This window comes from Falco naumanni, chromosome 4 (genome assembly GCF_017639655.2).
Source record: "Falco naumanni isolate bFalNau1 chromosome 4, bFalNau1.pat, whole genome shotgun sequence".
Taxonomy (NCBI): Eukaryota; Metazoa; Chordata; class Aves; order Falconiformes; family Falconidae; genus Falco; species Falco naumanni.
The window spans coordinates 107317111-107332930 of NC_054057.1; the positions used below are offsets into that span (position 1 = coordinate 107317111).

Sequence of the window (15820 nt, forward strand, 5' to 3'; positions counted from 1 at the left end):
ACCGCTACATGAGAATTCAGCTGTATGGAAACAGCACTGAATTTTTGTTTTCACATTCATTTCATCTGGAAATGGTGGGCTGCAGCTACTGTCGTTTTAATGTGGACTTTCTCAATAAATTCAGTGGGGAGGCACTGTTTTGAAGGCCACCAGAGCCTGAGGAGACCAGGAGCAGGAGACAGCTCTGCTACCTCAGCAGAGCGTGCCTGAGGGTGAGGTCCAGGGAAGCCCCCCTGGCAGGCCGGGGGGGGGGACACGCTACTTCTGCATCAACTCACCCCCTGCTGGGTTTCAAGGTATTCTGAGCTGGTGCAAGATTCCCACCATAGAGCTGTAGTACGGTTTGAGTTGGAAGAGGATTTGGTTAATTCATCCCTCATTTATGATCTATTTTTCTGCCTTCCTAGTGCATTGGCTACAGCACATTAACTCCCAGGGACACCTGAGCTGAGGGATTAAAAGTAACTCTGAGGAAATATTACTGACTTCAAGTGACTATCAGCGACACTGCCAACCTCTTTACTCTGTTCTTCATCAGATGTACCTTCTTCCACTGAGGACACCTGTCAGCGGCACCTCTCAGTGTCCAAAATCTGCACAATTCATCATGAAGTAACTACCTGAATTTTAATGAACCCTTTGGGGTGTAATACTAGAATTTGCCAGTGTAGCACATTCCTGAAAAAAACCCAGCTAAACTCTCAGGTTTCAGGTAGAAGTTGGAAACAAAAAGGGAAAGCCAATGCGGCAGTTGTGCCTGCCAGTTGTCCTCTGCTCCACCAGTCCATGGCTGGGCCAGTATGAAGCAGAGATGCTCTCCTCTGTGTCCTTAGCTGCTGCCAGCCTACCAGTTATCTATGTTAGCAGGTAACAGAGGGGAAGTGTATTTCACACCAAATGAGGTTGCTTGGAGGTTTTAATCCTGAGGCTGCATGGTCCAAATCTACTAAGGACAATGGTGTGTTTTGTACCAGTTGAAAACAATGTTAAGATCACAGGCAGCCCTGAGTAGGGCCTAAAAACGACAGATGCAGATTTTAAATGAGCTTCAGCACATGCAGCTGACATGGCTTCAGAGGAACATAAAACCCTGATGCTGCACCAGTGCTGATATGCTGATTATGGAATGGCCGTGTGGGTATTTTCTGGCTTAGGCCAACCAGGTATTTATTTGCTGTCAACAAAAAAACTTTCCTGAGGAATTCTGAAAATAAAAAGCCAAAGGAGTTTCACATACATACCATCGGCTGAGGACATTGACTCGCTGCTTCTTAGATTCAGGTGACTGTGTCATATCGATGCTTGTGGGACAAATACATCCCAGCACCTCAGGCATGAGTGGCTCCAGTGTCAGAACCCTGAAAAAAAAATGGCTAAGGCAGTTTCATGAGTAAGAGGCAGTATTCAGACATGATACAATTTATGAAAGAGATGACGGGTTATATGCACCAGGACAACTCGAGAAACACTGGCAGAAGTTGAAAGTAGCTTCAAAAAACCCTGCAGCTGTGAGCAAAGATGTTGCTCTATCTTCTAAACCTCGTGGAGCGCTCCAACACACATAATTGTTTTATTATGTTTGGCACTTGCTTATCAGTTTATTGCCAATTATTTCTGACACTGGAAGAAACCCTGGGCTGCGTTTGCAGCCCTGAAGGAGGGTGAAGCAGCTGGGGAGCCAGGCATGCCCTCCTGCCGATGGATGTAACTGCCGATGGGGGTAACGCAGGGGCACGGTCATGCCGCCTGTACAGCGCTGCTTAGGAATTGCAGTGCTCCAACAAGAGAGGCGTCTGCCCCGTTCGGCCTTTGCTGTTTTATAATTAATTCTACCCATGGTAGAGAAATGAGCATCCCAGTCGCTGTGCCTTTGCCACTGTACTTGCCCAATGGCATAACCTGTTGCTACAGCCCAGCACGTGTTCCTGCCGGACTGGCAAATCCTTTGTGTGGCTGTGTAGCCCAAGTCGTGCCTACAGCCATTTCTGACAGCTGAACCCGCCACGACGTGTCCCTTCTCCTGCTGGGCAGTCCGGCGGCCGGTCCGGCGGGCATCCTGTCCCGGGGGTGGCTGCACCCTGCGGGGCGATGCGGGGGGGCGCAGGGTCCTGTCCCAGGGTGGCTGCACCGTGCCCGGGCCGGTGGGGCACAGGGTCCTGCCCCGTGGGTGGCCGCATGGGGGGCACAGGGTTCGCCCCCGGCCGGCGGGCGGCGCGGGGAGAGCCGAGGCCCCGGCGGCAGCACGCCTCGCCTCGCCCCAGCCGCCTGTTCCTCCCATGCCGGCGCGGCCTGTGACACATGGCCCGGTAAAAAGGGCACCCTCCCAGCCCACGCGTGGCCGCCGCCGGATGGCCTCAGCACGGCACCGCCGCTACACCCGGCAGCACGGGCAGCCGCCGCCAGGGCCGCACACCCGCCCGGCCGCGTTACGGCGCCTTTTTGACGCCGCGGCCGCGAGCCGTGCTGCGCTCCGCCCCCGCCCTCCCCGGCGGCCGCGCCCGCCGCCGCTCTGCGGGCAGGGCCAGGGGCGCCCGGCAGGGGCCGCTCTCGCCGCCGCCGCCCCTCGCGGTGCATGCTGGGAGTCGTGGTCCGGCAGGCGGCGCTCCCCGCGGGGCGGCGGCGGGCGCGAACTACCGCCCCCAGCGTGCGGCGCGGCGCCGGGCCGGCCGTTCCTTTTGAATGATTTCACTGCGGTCGGCGCTCGGGGCGAGTTTCGCAGCGGCGGCGGCGCGGCGTGAGGGGCAGCGCGGCGGAGGGCGGCGGGCGTCTCGTCCGTTGATGTCAGCCCGGGCGGGCCGCGCCATGGCTGCCCGCGGGCCGCGGCGCTCCTAGGGGCGGCAGACGGGCTGCGCGTTCGCCCTTTCACCCGCTCGCCTCGCCGGCCGCCCCCGCCGCCGACATGTCGTTGGCCATGGAGGAGGAGGAGTACTCCAGGCTGGTGATGGAGTCGGAGCCCGAGTGGCTGCGGAGTGAGATCAAGCGGCTGTTCCAGGAGCTGGGCGAGACCACCCGGGAGAAGATCCAGGCGGCGGAGTACGGGCTGGCCGTGCTGGAGGAGAAGCAGCAGCTGAAGCAGCAGTACGAGGAGCTGGAGCTGGAGTACGAGACCATCCGCACCGAGATGGAGCAGCTGAAGGAGGTGAGGCGGCGGCGGGGCCAGGCCGCAGGTGCCCGCCCTGCGGGGCGGCCCACGCCCGGCCCCAGCGGGTGGCGGGGCGGCGGGCGGCTCGGGGAGGGCGGCGGCGGGGCCGCGGGCCGTGCCGGGGGCTCGGCTGAGGGGCGCCGGGGCCACCGTGGGGCTGCCGGAGCGGCCGGGCCCGCCGTCCCCCGCGCCGTCCCGGCAGAATTTGGAGGAGGGCGAGCAGGCCTCGGCGTTGCTGCGGGCTGCGCGGCTAAACCCTGCCTTCTCTTAAATGACAGGAGGCCATCGCCTTTCAGGTCGGGGTGTGTGAGTTAAAAAAAAAAAAAAAAAAAAAGGAAGCTTTTCTGCTTCTGACCCCTCTCCTGCGCCAGGGGGATGCGGGAGGGAAGCGGGTAAATGCTTTTCTCTCGCTTCCCGACCCGTTGTGCCTCCGGGCCGGCCGGCCCCGGGGCTGCAGCCGGGCGAGGAGCCCCCCGGGCGCTGGGAGCGGGGAGCGCGGAGCGGGGCTCGCTGCGGCCGCGGCCCCTCCGGCGGCTGCACACGCCTGCGCTCCTTTGGGGCAGAAACCTTGCGTTGATGTTCGCAGCTTCCGTGATGCTGGCCGCCGCGAAAACAATACAGTGGGGTTTAGTTCGTATAGCTTTGTTTTGGTGCAGTTCCCTGTTGTTGGAGTCTTGTGGGTTTTTTTTGTTTGTTGGGTTTTTTGAGGAAACTTCAGATCTACTCTGTGCTGCAGAGTGAGGTCTGTCAGAAGAAGTGCTGTTATCTTAGGTCAACTGGCGCCTATGTTTTCTTCGAGCAAGGTCTTCTCCAGGCCTAGAACATGGGAAAAGCGCTGCCTCGGGACGAACCCGTGCACAGGGTGGCACCGACTCGCCAGAATCGGTAGAGCCGTGGTTAGCTGTCCTGAGAGCACAGCTGGGCCCCTGCCAGCGTGTGCATAGCATGTCCCATGGGAACTCGTTTGTCTGCTTGTACCCTTGGTTATTTTGGTGAGTGTTGCCGTGCAGGCAAACCCAGTGCTGCTTTTTCAACTGATTTAGGCCTTGTATTGATTGCAAAAGCCTAGGAGGTGTATATATGTAGATTTATTTGACCAGTGCAAACCAAGTCCGATGGGTCTTTGGTTTAGCTCATTCAGTTGGAAAAGGAGTTGGAAGTAACGTCAAAATAGCTCTTTCAAAGGGAAAGTAAGTACTTGTAAATGTACTGGTACAAATTCACAGATTCAGCTGAATGTCCTCACTTCCTGCATCCCTTGTGTCTTTTGGTCTTGTAAATAAAGCTTTACTCTGCTTTTATTATGTTAAACAAGCATAAGCAAAAGAGGTTAATTAGTTGGAGTTACATGGCTATAAACTTGTTAACTAAATGTGCAAGCTGAGCTGATGTACCACTATAACTAAAGCCACTTGAGGCCAACACAGTTAAAGCAGCATACAGCCGCAGAGATGCTATGTGAAAGTCAAGGGTAGAGGCAGTCTTGGAAAGAAGATGAGAGTGATAGGGTTGTGCTAAAGGGAAAGAAAAGTCAGTAAACCTGTTTGATAGAGTGGGGGGAAAACATGGCATCAAGAGGTGAAGGGACTGACCCGACCTCATTCAGCAAGCCAGCGCCAGACCCACGAATGGAAGTCACATTGCCTCAGTCCGCAGGTAGTGCTTTAGTTGCTGTGCTGTGTACACTTGGGCATTACCTGTTTTGGCTTTCAGGTGGAAAAAGGCTTCGAGACAGCTTCTCACTCTTTTAGGGCTGCAACGCTTCAGAAGCTTGTAAAAGAGATTAAAAAAAAAAAAAAGGAAAATGGCAGAATCAGCAGTGATTCACTCTTCTTTGCTCTTAATATGCTGAAGGATTTGCTTTGTGTGTGCATGTCCCATTGTAATTAAGTCAAAACCTGGGAGGCAAACAATTCTGGGAACAGCCTGAGGACTCTGCTGGTTAGCCTACACAGGGAAAAAGCATTGCTCCTCTAGCTTTCTTGTGATGCTGGGGAGGAATGTGGTCTGCATTAGACATTGTAAACTCCTCCTTTGAGAGCGTAATTCATGCATCTGCTAAAGGTTTATCTCCTTTGGTGTTTTATGTAACTGCTTGCTTTTCCCAGGCACAGCTAGAGGAGCGTTGCGTACAAGACTTGCCACATGTCAAGCTGCTAACTAAAAGAACTCTACTGTGGGTTACCTGAGGTTGCTCTTTTAGGTTGCAAAGGCAGGGGCCGATGGTGGCATGTCTGACTAGAACGTGGGTGCTTTCTGGCTTCTTAGCTGTGACTTCATGCAGCCTTTTAAAATACAGCACTTCTGGTCTCTATAGATCTTTTTCCTTCTTCTCCATTGGAGACCTCAGTAATACAAGGTCATGTTATGCCAAGTGCTGTGCTGGCATACAGCAGAGTTTCCAGTCCTGCTGGGTGTTGTAAATTTGGATATACTTTCATTTGTTTAATGTTATGAAGCACCCCATATCATGGCCCTGTTCATACTGTAGGTAAATGAGCTCTGAGCGTGGGAACTTCGTAATACTAATTTGTTGAAAGTACAGGCTTTTCTGCTATAGTTATCAGATCTTCCATAGATTTCTGGCCAGATTCTCCTACCTGTCCCCAGTGCGTGATTGTAGCAGAATGTCATAGCCTTCACCTCCACAGTTTTATCCTCAGAGCTGTACCCCGTTTTGTAAAGATGTCTGTGTACACCCAGTATTTGCAATTCAAGTCCTCCTGGTGAAGCTGGGGAGCTGTCCTTTCCTCCTTGCACTGAGGCTCCACCCCAGTCCCTCTTTAGTTGGGATCCCTGATAAATTGTCAGCTCTTCCCAGAGTTTGTCCTTGTACTTGCTTGCATACTGATTTGATCTCATGAATTTTATGGTAATTTGTGCTGCATTATTTCTATAATTTTCAGTTGAGACTACTAAATTTAAATACAGACTGTCTCCCCAGGTAAACTTATTGGTTATCTTGAGTCTTTCCTTTGCTTTTGTAAAAGGGAATTGATTTCAAACTTTTATGAAACATTATACATAAATAATACAGTTTTCACTGGTTCAGAGAAATAAGATAGTGGCTTTCTTGTAGTGGAATACTGCATCACATTGTATACATATAATTTTACCATTGTTTTTTCCTCTGTAGGAGATGAAGTAGTAAAGAGTTGTTTCTGTAGGCTGTGTTCAACTAATAAGTCATCCTGTGAGCCTTTGTGATGATGCTAATTGTATAAATTATAGGGCTACCTACCTGCCTGAGCCAGGATTTCTGTGGTTATGAGGAAGATGGGCAGGATCAGCTCTTTGTGTGCTTCAGCTCATGGAAGTGTTTGGGGCTTTGGTTACTGGTGCTTGTGGTGATTTGTAGGGGAATGTGATGTGGAATGTTAGTTTGGAAGAGGGGTTACCTGCTGCACTCAGTACTTCCCAGTTGCTTTTGAGTTGTCAGTTAGATTTATAACTATTAGTTATGAAAGTGGCTGCTGTTCAAAGCTCCTTTCTGATTAGGTGCTTGTGTTGTACTGATGGTGGTAGACTTGTGTTGAAATCCCTCTGAAAACATGGGCATTATATTATGAATTATTTATTTCTGTATAATGTAAAAGTATGCAGGTAGACTGTGGCTGTCCTTAAAGTCTAAAAGCATGTGTCAGTACATCACAGTTAATGTGATCTGTATGGTTGTATATGGTTTTTAATGGAGAGGGGGTAGGGGGGAAGCTTAAAAGGAAGAGTGGCAGTGATCTGTACATGACCCTTCATTTCTTTGTAGCGTGGTGGTGACTCTTATTTCTGTTTTTTGCCTTTGAGGATTGCGTATTGACTTCATGCCATGACATAAATTCTCTGTAGAGGATTCCTGGGTAGACTTGGAAACTGTCTTTGAAATAAACATTCAAATAACACTTTGCTGCTTCATTTTCCATTAAGCCGAAGTGGGGTGTACTGTGTGACTAAGGTGGTACGTCCTGGACTGTTTATTTGAATGTACTGCTCCGGTAGAGCGTATACTGTCTGTGATCACTGATGGAAGTTTTGCTTTACTTAATTCACTTACATGTGTAACAGTTAATTGGAGACATGATACTTCATCAAGACTGGCTTTTAATGCTTTGACTGTGCACCTTCAAAAGTTGGAGGAGAAATCATTCCTTTTCCCCTATGCCTTATATGATGTTATATACCTTATAGACAGACATACAAGCTGGTTACTAAGTAGCAGTGATGTTCTGCACTGGATTTTTCTACTTTCAAACCATTTTACCAATAGTGCTGCTGGGCTACTGTGCTCATTTTGTGTGTAGGAACATAAGGGCGAAGAGGTAAGAAATGGTTGGCCTAACAAGCCCGTGGCAGACTGGGATTAAATCCTCTGTGCTCGTAATTCAGTGCTGGATTGACCAGATCTTTCCATTTAATCATGGTAAACAATGATGCTCAGTAGTAATACCTCTAAGGCCTCAGGTACATCTCTGCAGCCTCCTCCTAACAAATATTCAGGTATAATATTGATTCCTGCTGAAAGGGAATGACATTTGAGATTTCCTTTATTTTGTGCACTAAACCCTTTGGTTTTACCAGCATTGCAAGGTTAGAGGTAATATTTTATTTTTTTTTTAAATAGACCAACTTAGGTGAAATTTAATTCTGGATATACATATGTAAATCTAGAATGAGAAAAGTACAGCTATAAATTGATGTTGGGGAACTGATACCAGTGTTGCATGTACTAATGGAAATTAGTTATACTTTTGTGATCCTGCCTTGTGGATTCTACTCCAACACTTGCCACACTTGAAATGTAGAAGTGAACAGAGTTACTGTCTCTGGAATCTGTGGATGGGATAAGCGAAATATTCCCGTGTAAACTAAGCCATTTGTATTTTGATAAATCATAGTTGGTTTGCATTAAGAATAGAGCCACCTGTAATTTTAATCTCCTATCTGCATCGGTATAGGCACTTAGTACTGTGTTTTGGAAAAGCTACTTTTCTTACATATCCTTATTTTGGAAAAAACAAGGCATGAAAAGTTAAACATTCCAGTTTTTTCTGCTGCACTAGAAATAGTAATCTGTAAGGCTTCATGTCGCTAGCTTAGCTTTCTTTCCAGTGTTGCTTGAACTCCCTTTCTTAAAAATCAGAAATGGTAATATTCTTAAAGCCATGATTTCAGATTATTTTCTTGTGAAATTGCTGAATTTTCTTTTTGGGCTTTTTCTGATATGCCTTATGTAATAAAACATCCATAAATGTTTGTGTGAATAGTAAGGACTTTTGAGTGGAATTAAATTATTAACACCCCCCTGCCACATTTCCAGAGTAGTGTGTTTCCCTAAGATGCTGTAGTCTCAGTTGAGAGCTGTGTTTTGGTGAAAGGTGATGTTTTATTTTTGTTTTGTGATGCTTGTCCGTGCCTCGGCCCCGAATGAGGGCAGTCCCTGACCCTTCAGCAAACATTAGATAATTTATTTTTAATTTTCTACATTAGATTAAACCCAAGGTTTCATGAAAAAATTTGGCAGCAGTAGTGCCATTTACTATGCATTTTTCCCCTGAAGTGTGGCCGTGCTGGCTGTTTGCTGTCCTGCTGGAGGGGATACAGTGAACTATACTGTGGGACTGAGCCAATTTTTTTTTTGTTTTGTTAACAGATTTCTTCCTGTTTTTGAATTAAGTCATTTCCCTGATTTGGGTCGCAGGCTTGCTGCACATGGTTGTGCAGGTACTGCCTCACCAAAGGCATGTTACAGCAGCAGCAGCAAATAAGTGATGAGAGGAGCATCTTAAGCTAGTCATGCTGCTGAGCTCGATGGTGAAATTGCTGCCTGAACAGCACAAACCATCGCCTGCACAGCGTGCGTGAGTCCATCTTGTCTGACTGCTGGGGACTGACAGTCTTGGGGATGCTGCAGTGGCAACAGCATTGTCATGCTGGTTGGTTATATCCCAGCAGGGGTCTGTACTGGGATGTAGTGTCCCACAACGCTGAGAAGCTGTTCCTGTCTGAGACTTAGAACCTTCAGCGTTCAGTCCTGGATTGAGGGCGCTTGAGGGCTGAGGCTCTGCATGTAGGATGGAGAGAGCATGGCGATAGGGTCAGCAGCAGGGGACAAGCAGTCCCGACAGGAGAAACACCAGATCAACTACTGCAGGCTGGCAGCCTCTCTCTGCAGATGGTGCAGGGGAACATTTCTTCAAAGTGATACTGCTGAGGGCGTGAGCAAACCTGGAGGGCTTCTGATGGGCACCCCTGTGCGGGTGATGGCTGTGTATTCCTACATCTCTGGCCAAAGTTTGTGCAGCTGGTGATGTGGCAGATGTCCTGCCTGGAAACTGAAAGTCTCAAACCTACAGTCATCAATGGTGTATCACATGAAGGTTTTTGTGCAGCTCTGCTGTGATGATACCTGCCATTTACTCATTTCAAGTCATAATTCTTGCTTGCCATTTCAGCATCTGCTGAAACAAACTTGCTAGTTTCAGGGGTGTTAATACCCAATTTATCCCTTTGAATTTAGGACCATTTTTCTTCTAATCTGAAAGAAAATTCTAATGATTTGGAAAATTGCCTGGTTTCCTTAGGAGAGGGGCTAGTGGGTGGGAATAACAGTTCTCAGATCTGTGCACTGTGCTGGAGTTAATGGATTCACCATTTCCTTTTTTGCTCTACTGTATGTGAGGTTGTGACTAATCTGTAGCAGCGTGGGGCCATAAGATGACTTCCAGAGGGTGATGCATCCTCCAGGCATTCATTTGCTTTCTTTCTCTGCTTTTGGCAGACTGCAGAGAATTGTTTGTTCAGATCTGGTAACCCAGCAACAGAGGAATATAACGGTGGGTTTGAAATATGATCTACAAAACCTTAGCAGAGGGAAGTGACATAAATAAACTTTGCCATTCAAATGAATGCAGAAGCCTCTGTTTTGGAGAATAGCTCAAGTTTTAAGTGTAATAACTGCAGAACTGGGACTTTTCTTATTTTCCCCTTCCTCCAGCTGTTCTGTTCACCTCCTGCTTTCCTTCCCATCTTCTCTTCCCAGCTGTTTTCCTTATTCTGGCTGAAATACATACCAGGCAGTGGAGCCTGCCTCTACATCCCCATGTGTGTCAGGCTCGCCCTGCAGACAGGCATCACTACAGAGTGGGTAGATGGGGACCCACCTGAAGGGTCTGCTAAAAGCTGTGGTCTGTCTTCAAACAGATGGGTTTGCCACCAGAGCTCTGGAGAGGCAGGAACTCACGTAGTGTCTAGAAAGTCCTTTACACAGAAAACTGCATGGCTCTGGGGTCCGTGTGCCTGGGCATGGGCCTAACTGGGAATGTTTGGCCCAAAGGGAAGGGATATGGTTCCTTTGCGGTCCTGTGGCCATATTCGGCACTGGGGTTGGGGAGCAGCCATGCCGTATTAGGACCTCCACGGTTCTCGTAGGAAGAGTGGTATGTCTGGTGGTGTGCTGCACTCTGCCCAGCCTCTCAATATGCTGCAGTCCTTTGTTCCCTTAAATCTTTTGTTTTCACCCCTTAATTGCTGCCAGCACACAGTCTGGATCTTAGCAAGCTTATGGACTGGTGCTGAGCACTATGCTGTAGGCAACGAGGCAGTATTATGGTAAATAAATTAGGAAGATTCTCCAGGTGTCCTGTCTATCAGTGCTGAACAGAACTGGCCATGTAGTTTAGCTCTGGCTCCAAGGTGGAGAAGTGTGTTGGCCTCATGGATGAATCAACTTATTGCCCCGTTGTTGCTACAAACTAAAAAGACGTTTGAGCTGCCATCTAATGTGTCAAAACCAAGCGAGTTTCATTACTTCCTATGCATACAGAGTTGGTTACGTCTGATTTTAGTCTGTTTCCAAGGTCAGAATCCTTTTTGTTTTCAAATGACCAGTGGATGATGTTTATTTGGAACTTACTGTGGTGCGTGAACAGATGACTTGAAAGTAGAAGGGATTTTCTTGCAGTCCCTGCACACAAGGCTGTGTGTGTTTTGGGGGAGGTTTTTGGTTGTCATGCCCAGCGTGGCTGAATATCATGACAAGTCTGTAGCCCAGCCCAGCCCTCTAGCTCTTGTAGAGCTCAGCAGTGGGTGCCCTGCCAGTAGCTGTGAATGAAACTTTTCAACACTACGTTAGGAAGGAAACAGAGAGAATACATTTTCAGTCAGTCTGTATATAATTATTTTGTGGTTTTCTCTGATGTCGTTTGGAGGGGGCATTTGGCCTTTGAAATGGGAATCTGTAGGATGAATGTGACTGTCCCCAAGAGGTGATGAGCAGAAAAAAGCAGTGTCACGGAACATGTGCCCCCAGTTTTGGTACATACTAGCAAAAGAAGAAAGAATGTTTTTCCAAAATATACCTCCCTAAATAAATGTTGATCTAAATAAAATTAGCTGAAATCATTCAGCAGTGGTCCTGATTTAAACTTTTTTTCTGGCACTGTTTAATCCAGTAGCTTTCTGCAACTTGTATCTATGTGAATAAAGGCTCCAGTCTGACTCTCATCTTAGTTCACTGTGTTCAACAGCTGTGCAAGCAGTTCCACTCGACTGCTTTTTAGTGATGCTTTCATAAAGTGTTTTAACCAAGAAGTGGTATAAATAAAATATTCTCAGCTTTAATCTCTCAGCTAATAATTTTTCACATAAATACTTTCTCTAGAAGTGACGAACAGGGATTGATCTATTCATTTCCAGCTCAAATTTTCTTCTATTGCTTTAAATTTTGCATAAAACTATGTAACAACCGTATCGTCTGTAACAGTGAGGCTTGACCTATAGCAAGAGGTGTCATTTCTCCCTTCATCAAATACCTCTTCTTCCACGTGGTTCTTTTTTTCCTCAAACTTCTGTGGCTTCGGTGTCTGACACTTCTCATTGCAAAAGTCTATTTTACACATTTCGTAATGGTTTTCATTCTGTCACTCAGCAGTACTGGGATATTCTCAGGCATCTTACAGTTGTGGTGGTAGGCAGAGGGTTTTAAAGAAGAATTTGCATTTCGAATACAGCAACATATTTAGTGTGATGAAACGTATAAGAAAATGCAAACCTTTGTGCACCCTCTGAAATGCTAGTACCCTTAAGAAGGCTTTGTCCTGGCTTTGTCCTCTAGAAAAATAGGCTGATTTTCTTTTCTCCCAATTAATAATGGAACGATAAGCTTTGTGATCTTAAATAAATCCAACTGCTCTAGCTTTTGTCGGCCAGCTTTCTGGTCTTTCATAACAATGTGGATGGTTGTTTTTAAATCTGAATGGATGGTTGGTTTTTGAAATGAATGAGATCCTGGCATATAAAAATCCGTCTTGCGTGTGCGTAACAAGTAAGCCTAATGTGAAAGTGGCATCTTTAGCATACTGTATAGCTACACAAAATCTGCATTTAAATAGTGTAAATGCATTAACTTCAAGTGTATGAAAACCAGAACATTTTGTTAAGTTGGAAAATCCCCTTGCTATGGCAGGTTTATTAGGCATTGCTTGTGTTTGTGGAGGCCTTTTTCTTCTGGGTGGGTAGGAGAAGATAGGTACAGTAGATTACAGTTTTAAGTATTACAGTGGGCTTATTTTTACTCTTGCCTCACAATTTCTTTCCTTGTGTATCTTTAATAAGAATTTTACTTTAAATCCAAACTTCTCTGATTTTTGTGTCATTGGTTTTGGCAAACATTTCTGAATTTTTCTGTCTCCTTGTATTAGGATATAATGGCCTTTTCCTCCTGGCATTTTTGTGATCAAAACCATTTCAGGTGGGCAGGAAGGCACTTACCTGTCCCTTCATGTCAACTGCAAAGGCTGCAGAGAGCTGACAAGGGCAGAACTGTAATTTCCTTTTTCTAATTAGTAAGATCACTCTAACATCTGATTATTCAGTTGTGACAAGATCCTCTGGGACTTCAGTGGGAACAGAGACCAGTCCAGTATGACTTTGTTGCATAGGTGAGTTATGACAGTCTTGCCAGATAAGCTAATTAAAGTGAGTGGGACTTAAGAAAACATTAAGGCCTCTTTTCTGCTATGTGCTGGGCTCGCACGGGATGTGCCAAGATCTGTGCCTGCCCTTGTGCGGCAAATCTGTTCGGGAGAGACAAATGTGAGAAAGCTGCCCCTCTAGTCTCAAACACAGTTTTTCATAGACAAAATTTTGGCTTTGTGCACTGGCTATGTATTGGCAGTGTTGCCAGTCTTGTATGCCAAGATATCAGGAATTGTGCCTTCAGAAAATGATAGGTGTAATGTTTGTGGTTTTTTGTTTTTTTTTTTTAAGCGAGCATAGAAGGAGGAATTGAGAGTTAGGTTAACATGTTTCTTTTGTGCAGCCACAGAGGCTAGAAACTATCTGAACTGCCCTTGCGTTTTCCCCTCCTCTCCCAAAGAGGACCAATTCCATGACTCCAGTAGTTGCATTTTAAATGGCAAATAATTTAAGACCTCTGATCCTCATGAGATGGTTTTGTATTTGCACATCTGAAGTGTTAATTGAGCATCTAACCTTGTACAGATGTTTGTACTCCTAAGCCCCTAATATAAACAAATGCAATGCATACAGTCATCCCCTTAACTGTAGCTGCTTTGTGTTTAACGTGAGTTAAGGCTTGTGCCTTCAAAGAGCCTTTGTTACAGATTTTCTAAAACAGCAAAGTGTAGTCTCTATTGTGTTTTAATTACTTAAAAAATGGGAGATTTAATGGGAATGCAGACAGACCCTGCAACCTAATGTCCAGGACTGCAATGACCTTTCTTCACCGACAACAGGAAAATCATGTGCTAGCATTTCCTTGGAGCTGTGCCTCAGTGTTTGGTTGGAAAGCAGGCACGCTGCAGCATGGAAGTTCAGCGAGACACTCATAAGTACTTGGATTTTGATTTGCAGTTGCAGCACTGGATTTCTGTCTTGTTTTTCTCCCTCCTTTATTTTAAGTGGGTTGGGAATGTTTTATGGGCAGGAAATGGGAATGGCTGTTCTGTGAGCACAGCTGTTTTAAGTAAACTAGTGGAAGAGTGTTGAACTCTCTCCTTTCAGAAACAGCCAAAAAGCTCATGGAATTGGAATAGCTCATTTGCTTTTTGAAACAGCGAACTTAGCTTTTAAACTGTCCTCTTGCATCCTTAGTTTACAGCATCACAAGTTTCCTTGCTGTGTCAAGGAGGCTGTTAAAGATGTTTCCCTCATTAAATTAATAAGAAAGTAAATGGGAGGAAGAGGATTTTAGATTTTATGATTTACTACTGGAATTTAATCTTAAATTAACATTAATTCCTTCTTTAGTTCTGTTTAGGGTTTCTAATTCTTGTTGACCCTGTTGAGAAAGGAAATATATCATGAAATTCAAAAATGTGTTTTCAAGTAAAACTTAATGTACTTAAGCAATTCTTGATAGAACTCCCTTAAATACAGTTCATGAAATAGTGCTTTCTCTTACATTTACGCTACGGTACAGGGAATGAAATACTGAATGGATGGACTTGGCTAATGTAATATGACCTTGGTGAATTGCATTGAGAAATCTCTTTGGACGCCTCAAACCTTATTGTAAACACAGATTTCCCCCATGACACACAACTAACACAATGTAGATTTCTGTATCCCATTGGAAGTTAATAAAGCATGGATGTGTGTTGAGTATCTTGCAAGAAGAGGCAGTTACTTGGATTTTTATTCCTTACTTTCTGGGTGTACCTATGCACATCTGCAAATTCTAGCATTATGAGAAGACTGAAAAAGCTCAAGTCTTTCTTTTTTGCATACAATAGCTAAACACAAGAAGAGAAGGCCTTCAAGCTACTGTTCTTTTTAAGAATGTATTTTGAAAGATGTTTGTGACTGCTCACTTGTTTACATATATATAATGAAAGGATGTGTAATTCATTCTCTTGCGCAGATCTTGGCAGCTATCAGTTGAGTGGGGGGAAGTGGTAAGGAGAGCAAAAAAGAGATACAAGCTAGGGACTGAGCTTGTAACTTTAAATCCTTGTTTATGCTAAGCATTATCAAAACATTCCTTATGACTGCCCAAGCACTGTGTTCAACTGAAACCTCCTTCCTGGAGCTTTGGTGGTGGAGGATGTTGCAGCCTTGTCTGACACCTTTCACTTTGTCACAAAATGTCCACATTTTTTTCCTTCCCCACCTCCCCCTTTAAAAGTTTTGAAAAGGATTTTGTGTCTGCTTTCCAGATAAACTTTCCTGGAGAGTTTCAGTGGGTCTGTGAAAGGATTTTTGAAGGCATCTTCCCCAAAAGTGAGTTGGGTAGTTGTAGAGCTGCCTCTCTTGTTTTCTGGCTTGTAGTCATTCCATTCTTGCCACTGCATGAAGGTTGGAACTTTTTGTTCGGATCCCTTCTGATTACAGTTGCTTTATTCAGTCTCCTAATATGTATCTTTTTGGTAATTCGGTTTGGTCTTGAAATTTCTTTGTATTCAGAAGATAAAAGGTAATACATGGAGAAGACAAGAAATATTTTTTGTACTTTTTTTTTTCCCCTCAAAGGGTGCTGTTCCTTGTGCCTGTCTGCCTGTCCTTATATGTATTTTGCACTCAAGAGCCACAGTCTTCATAGACTTGAAAAGGAATCTCTGAGGCTGGAGGTGATCTAAGCTGGACAGGTTGGACAGCTGGGTAGATGGCAGGCAGGTCTGTCTGAGCTCCCCACTCCCCACAGGAATGAGGAGAAACTGCAGTGGC

General features: G+C 46.0%; 1 protein-coding gene across 6 annotated transcripts in view; it reads left to right on the forward strand.

Moving 5' to 3' along the window:
• Positions 1 to 2699: 2699 nt before the first annotated feature.
• Positions 2700 to 15820, forward strand: part of BICD2 (BICD cargo adaptor 2) — a 98312-nt gene continuing 85191 nt past the window's right edge. For all 6 annotated transcript variants that reach the window (XM_040591443.1, XM_040591440.1, XM_040591441.1 and 3 more), the window contains exon 1: positions 2700 to 3139. In XM_040591443.1, the coding sequence (XP_040447377.1) occupies positions 2900 to 3139 (240 nt within the window). In that variant the 5' untranslated portion in view covers positions 2700 to 2899. The remainder of the gene's footprint in view (positions 3140 to 15820) is intronic.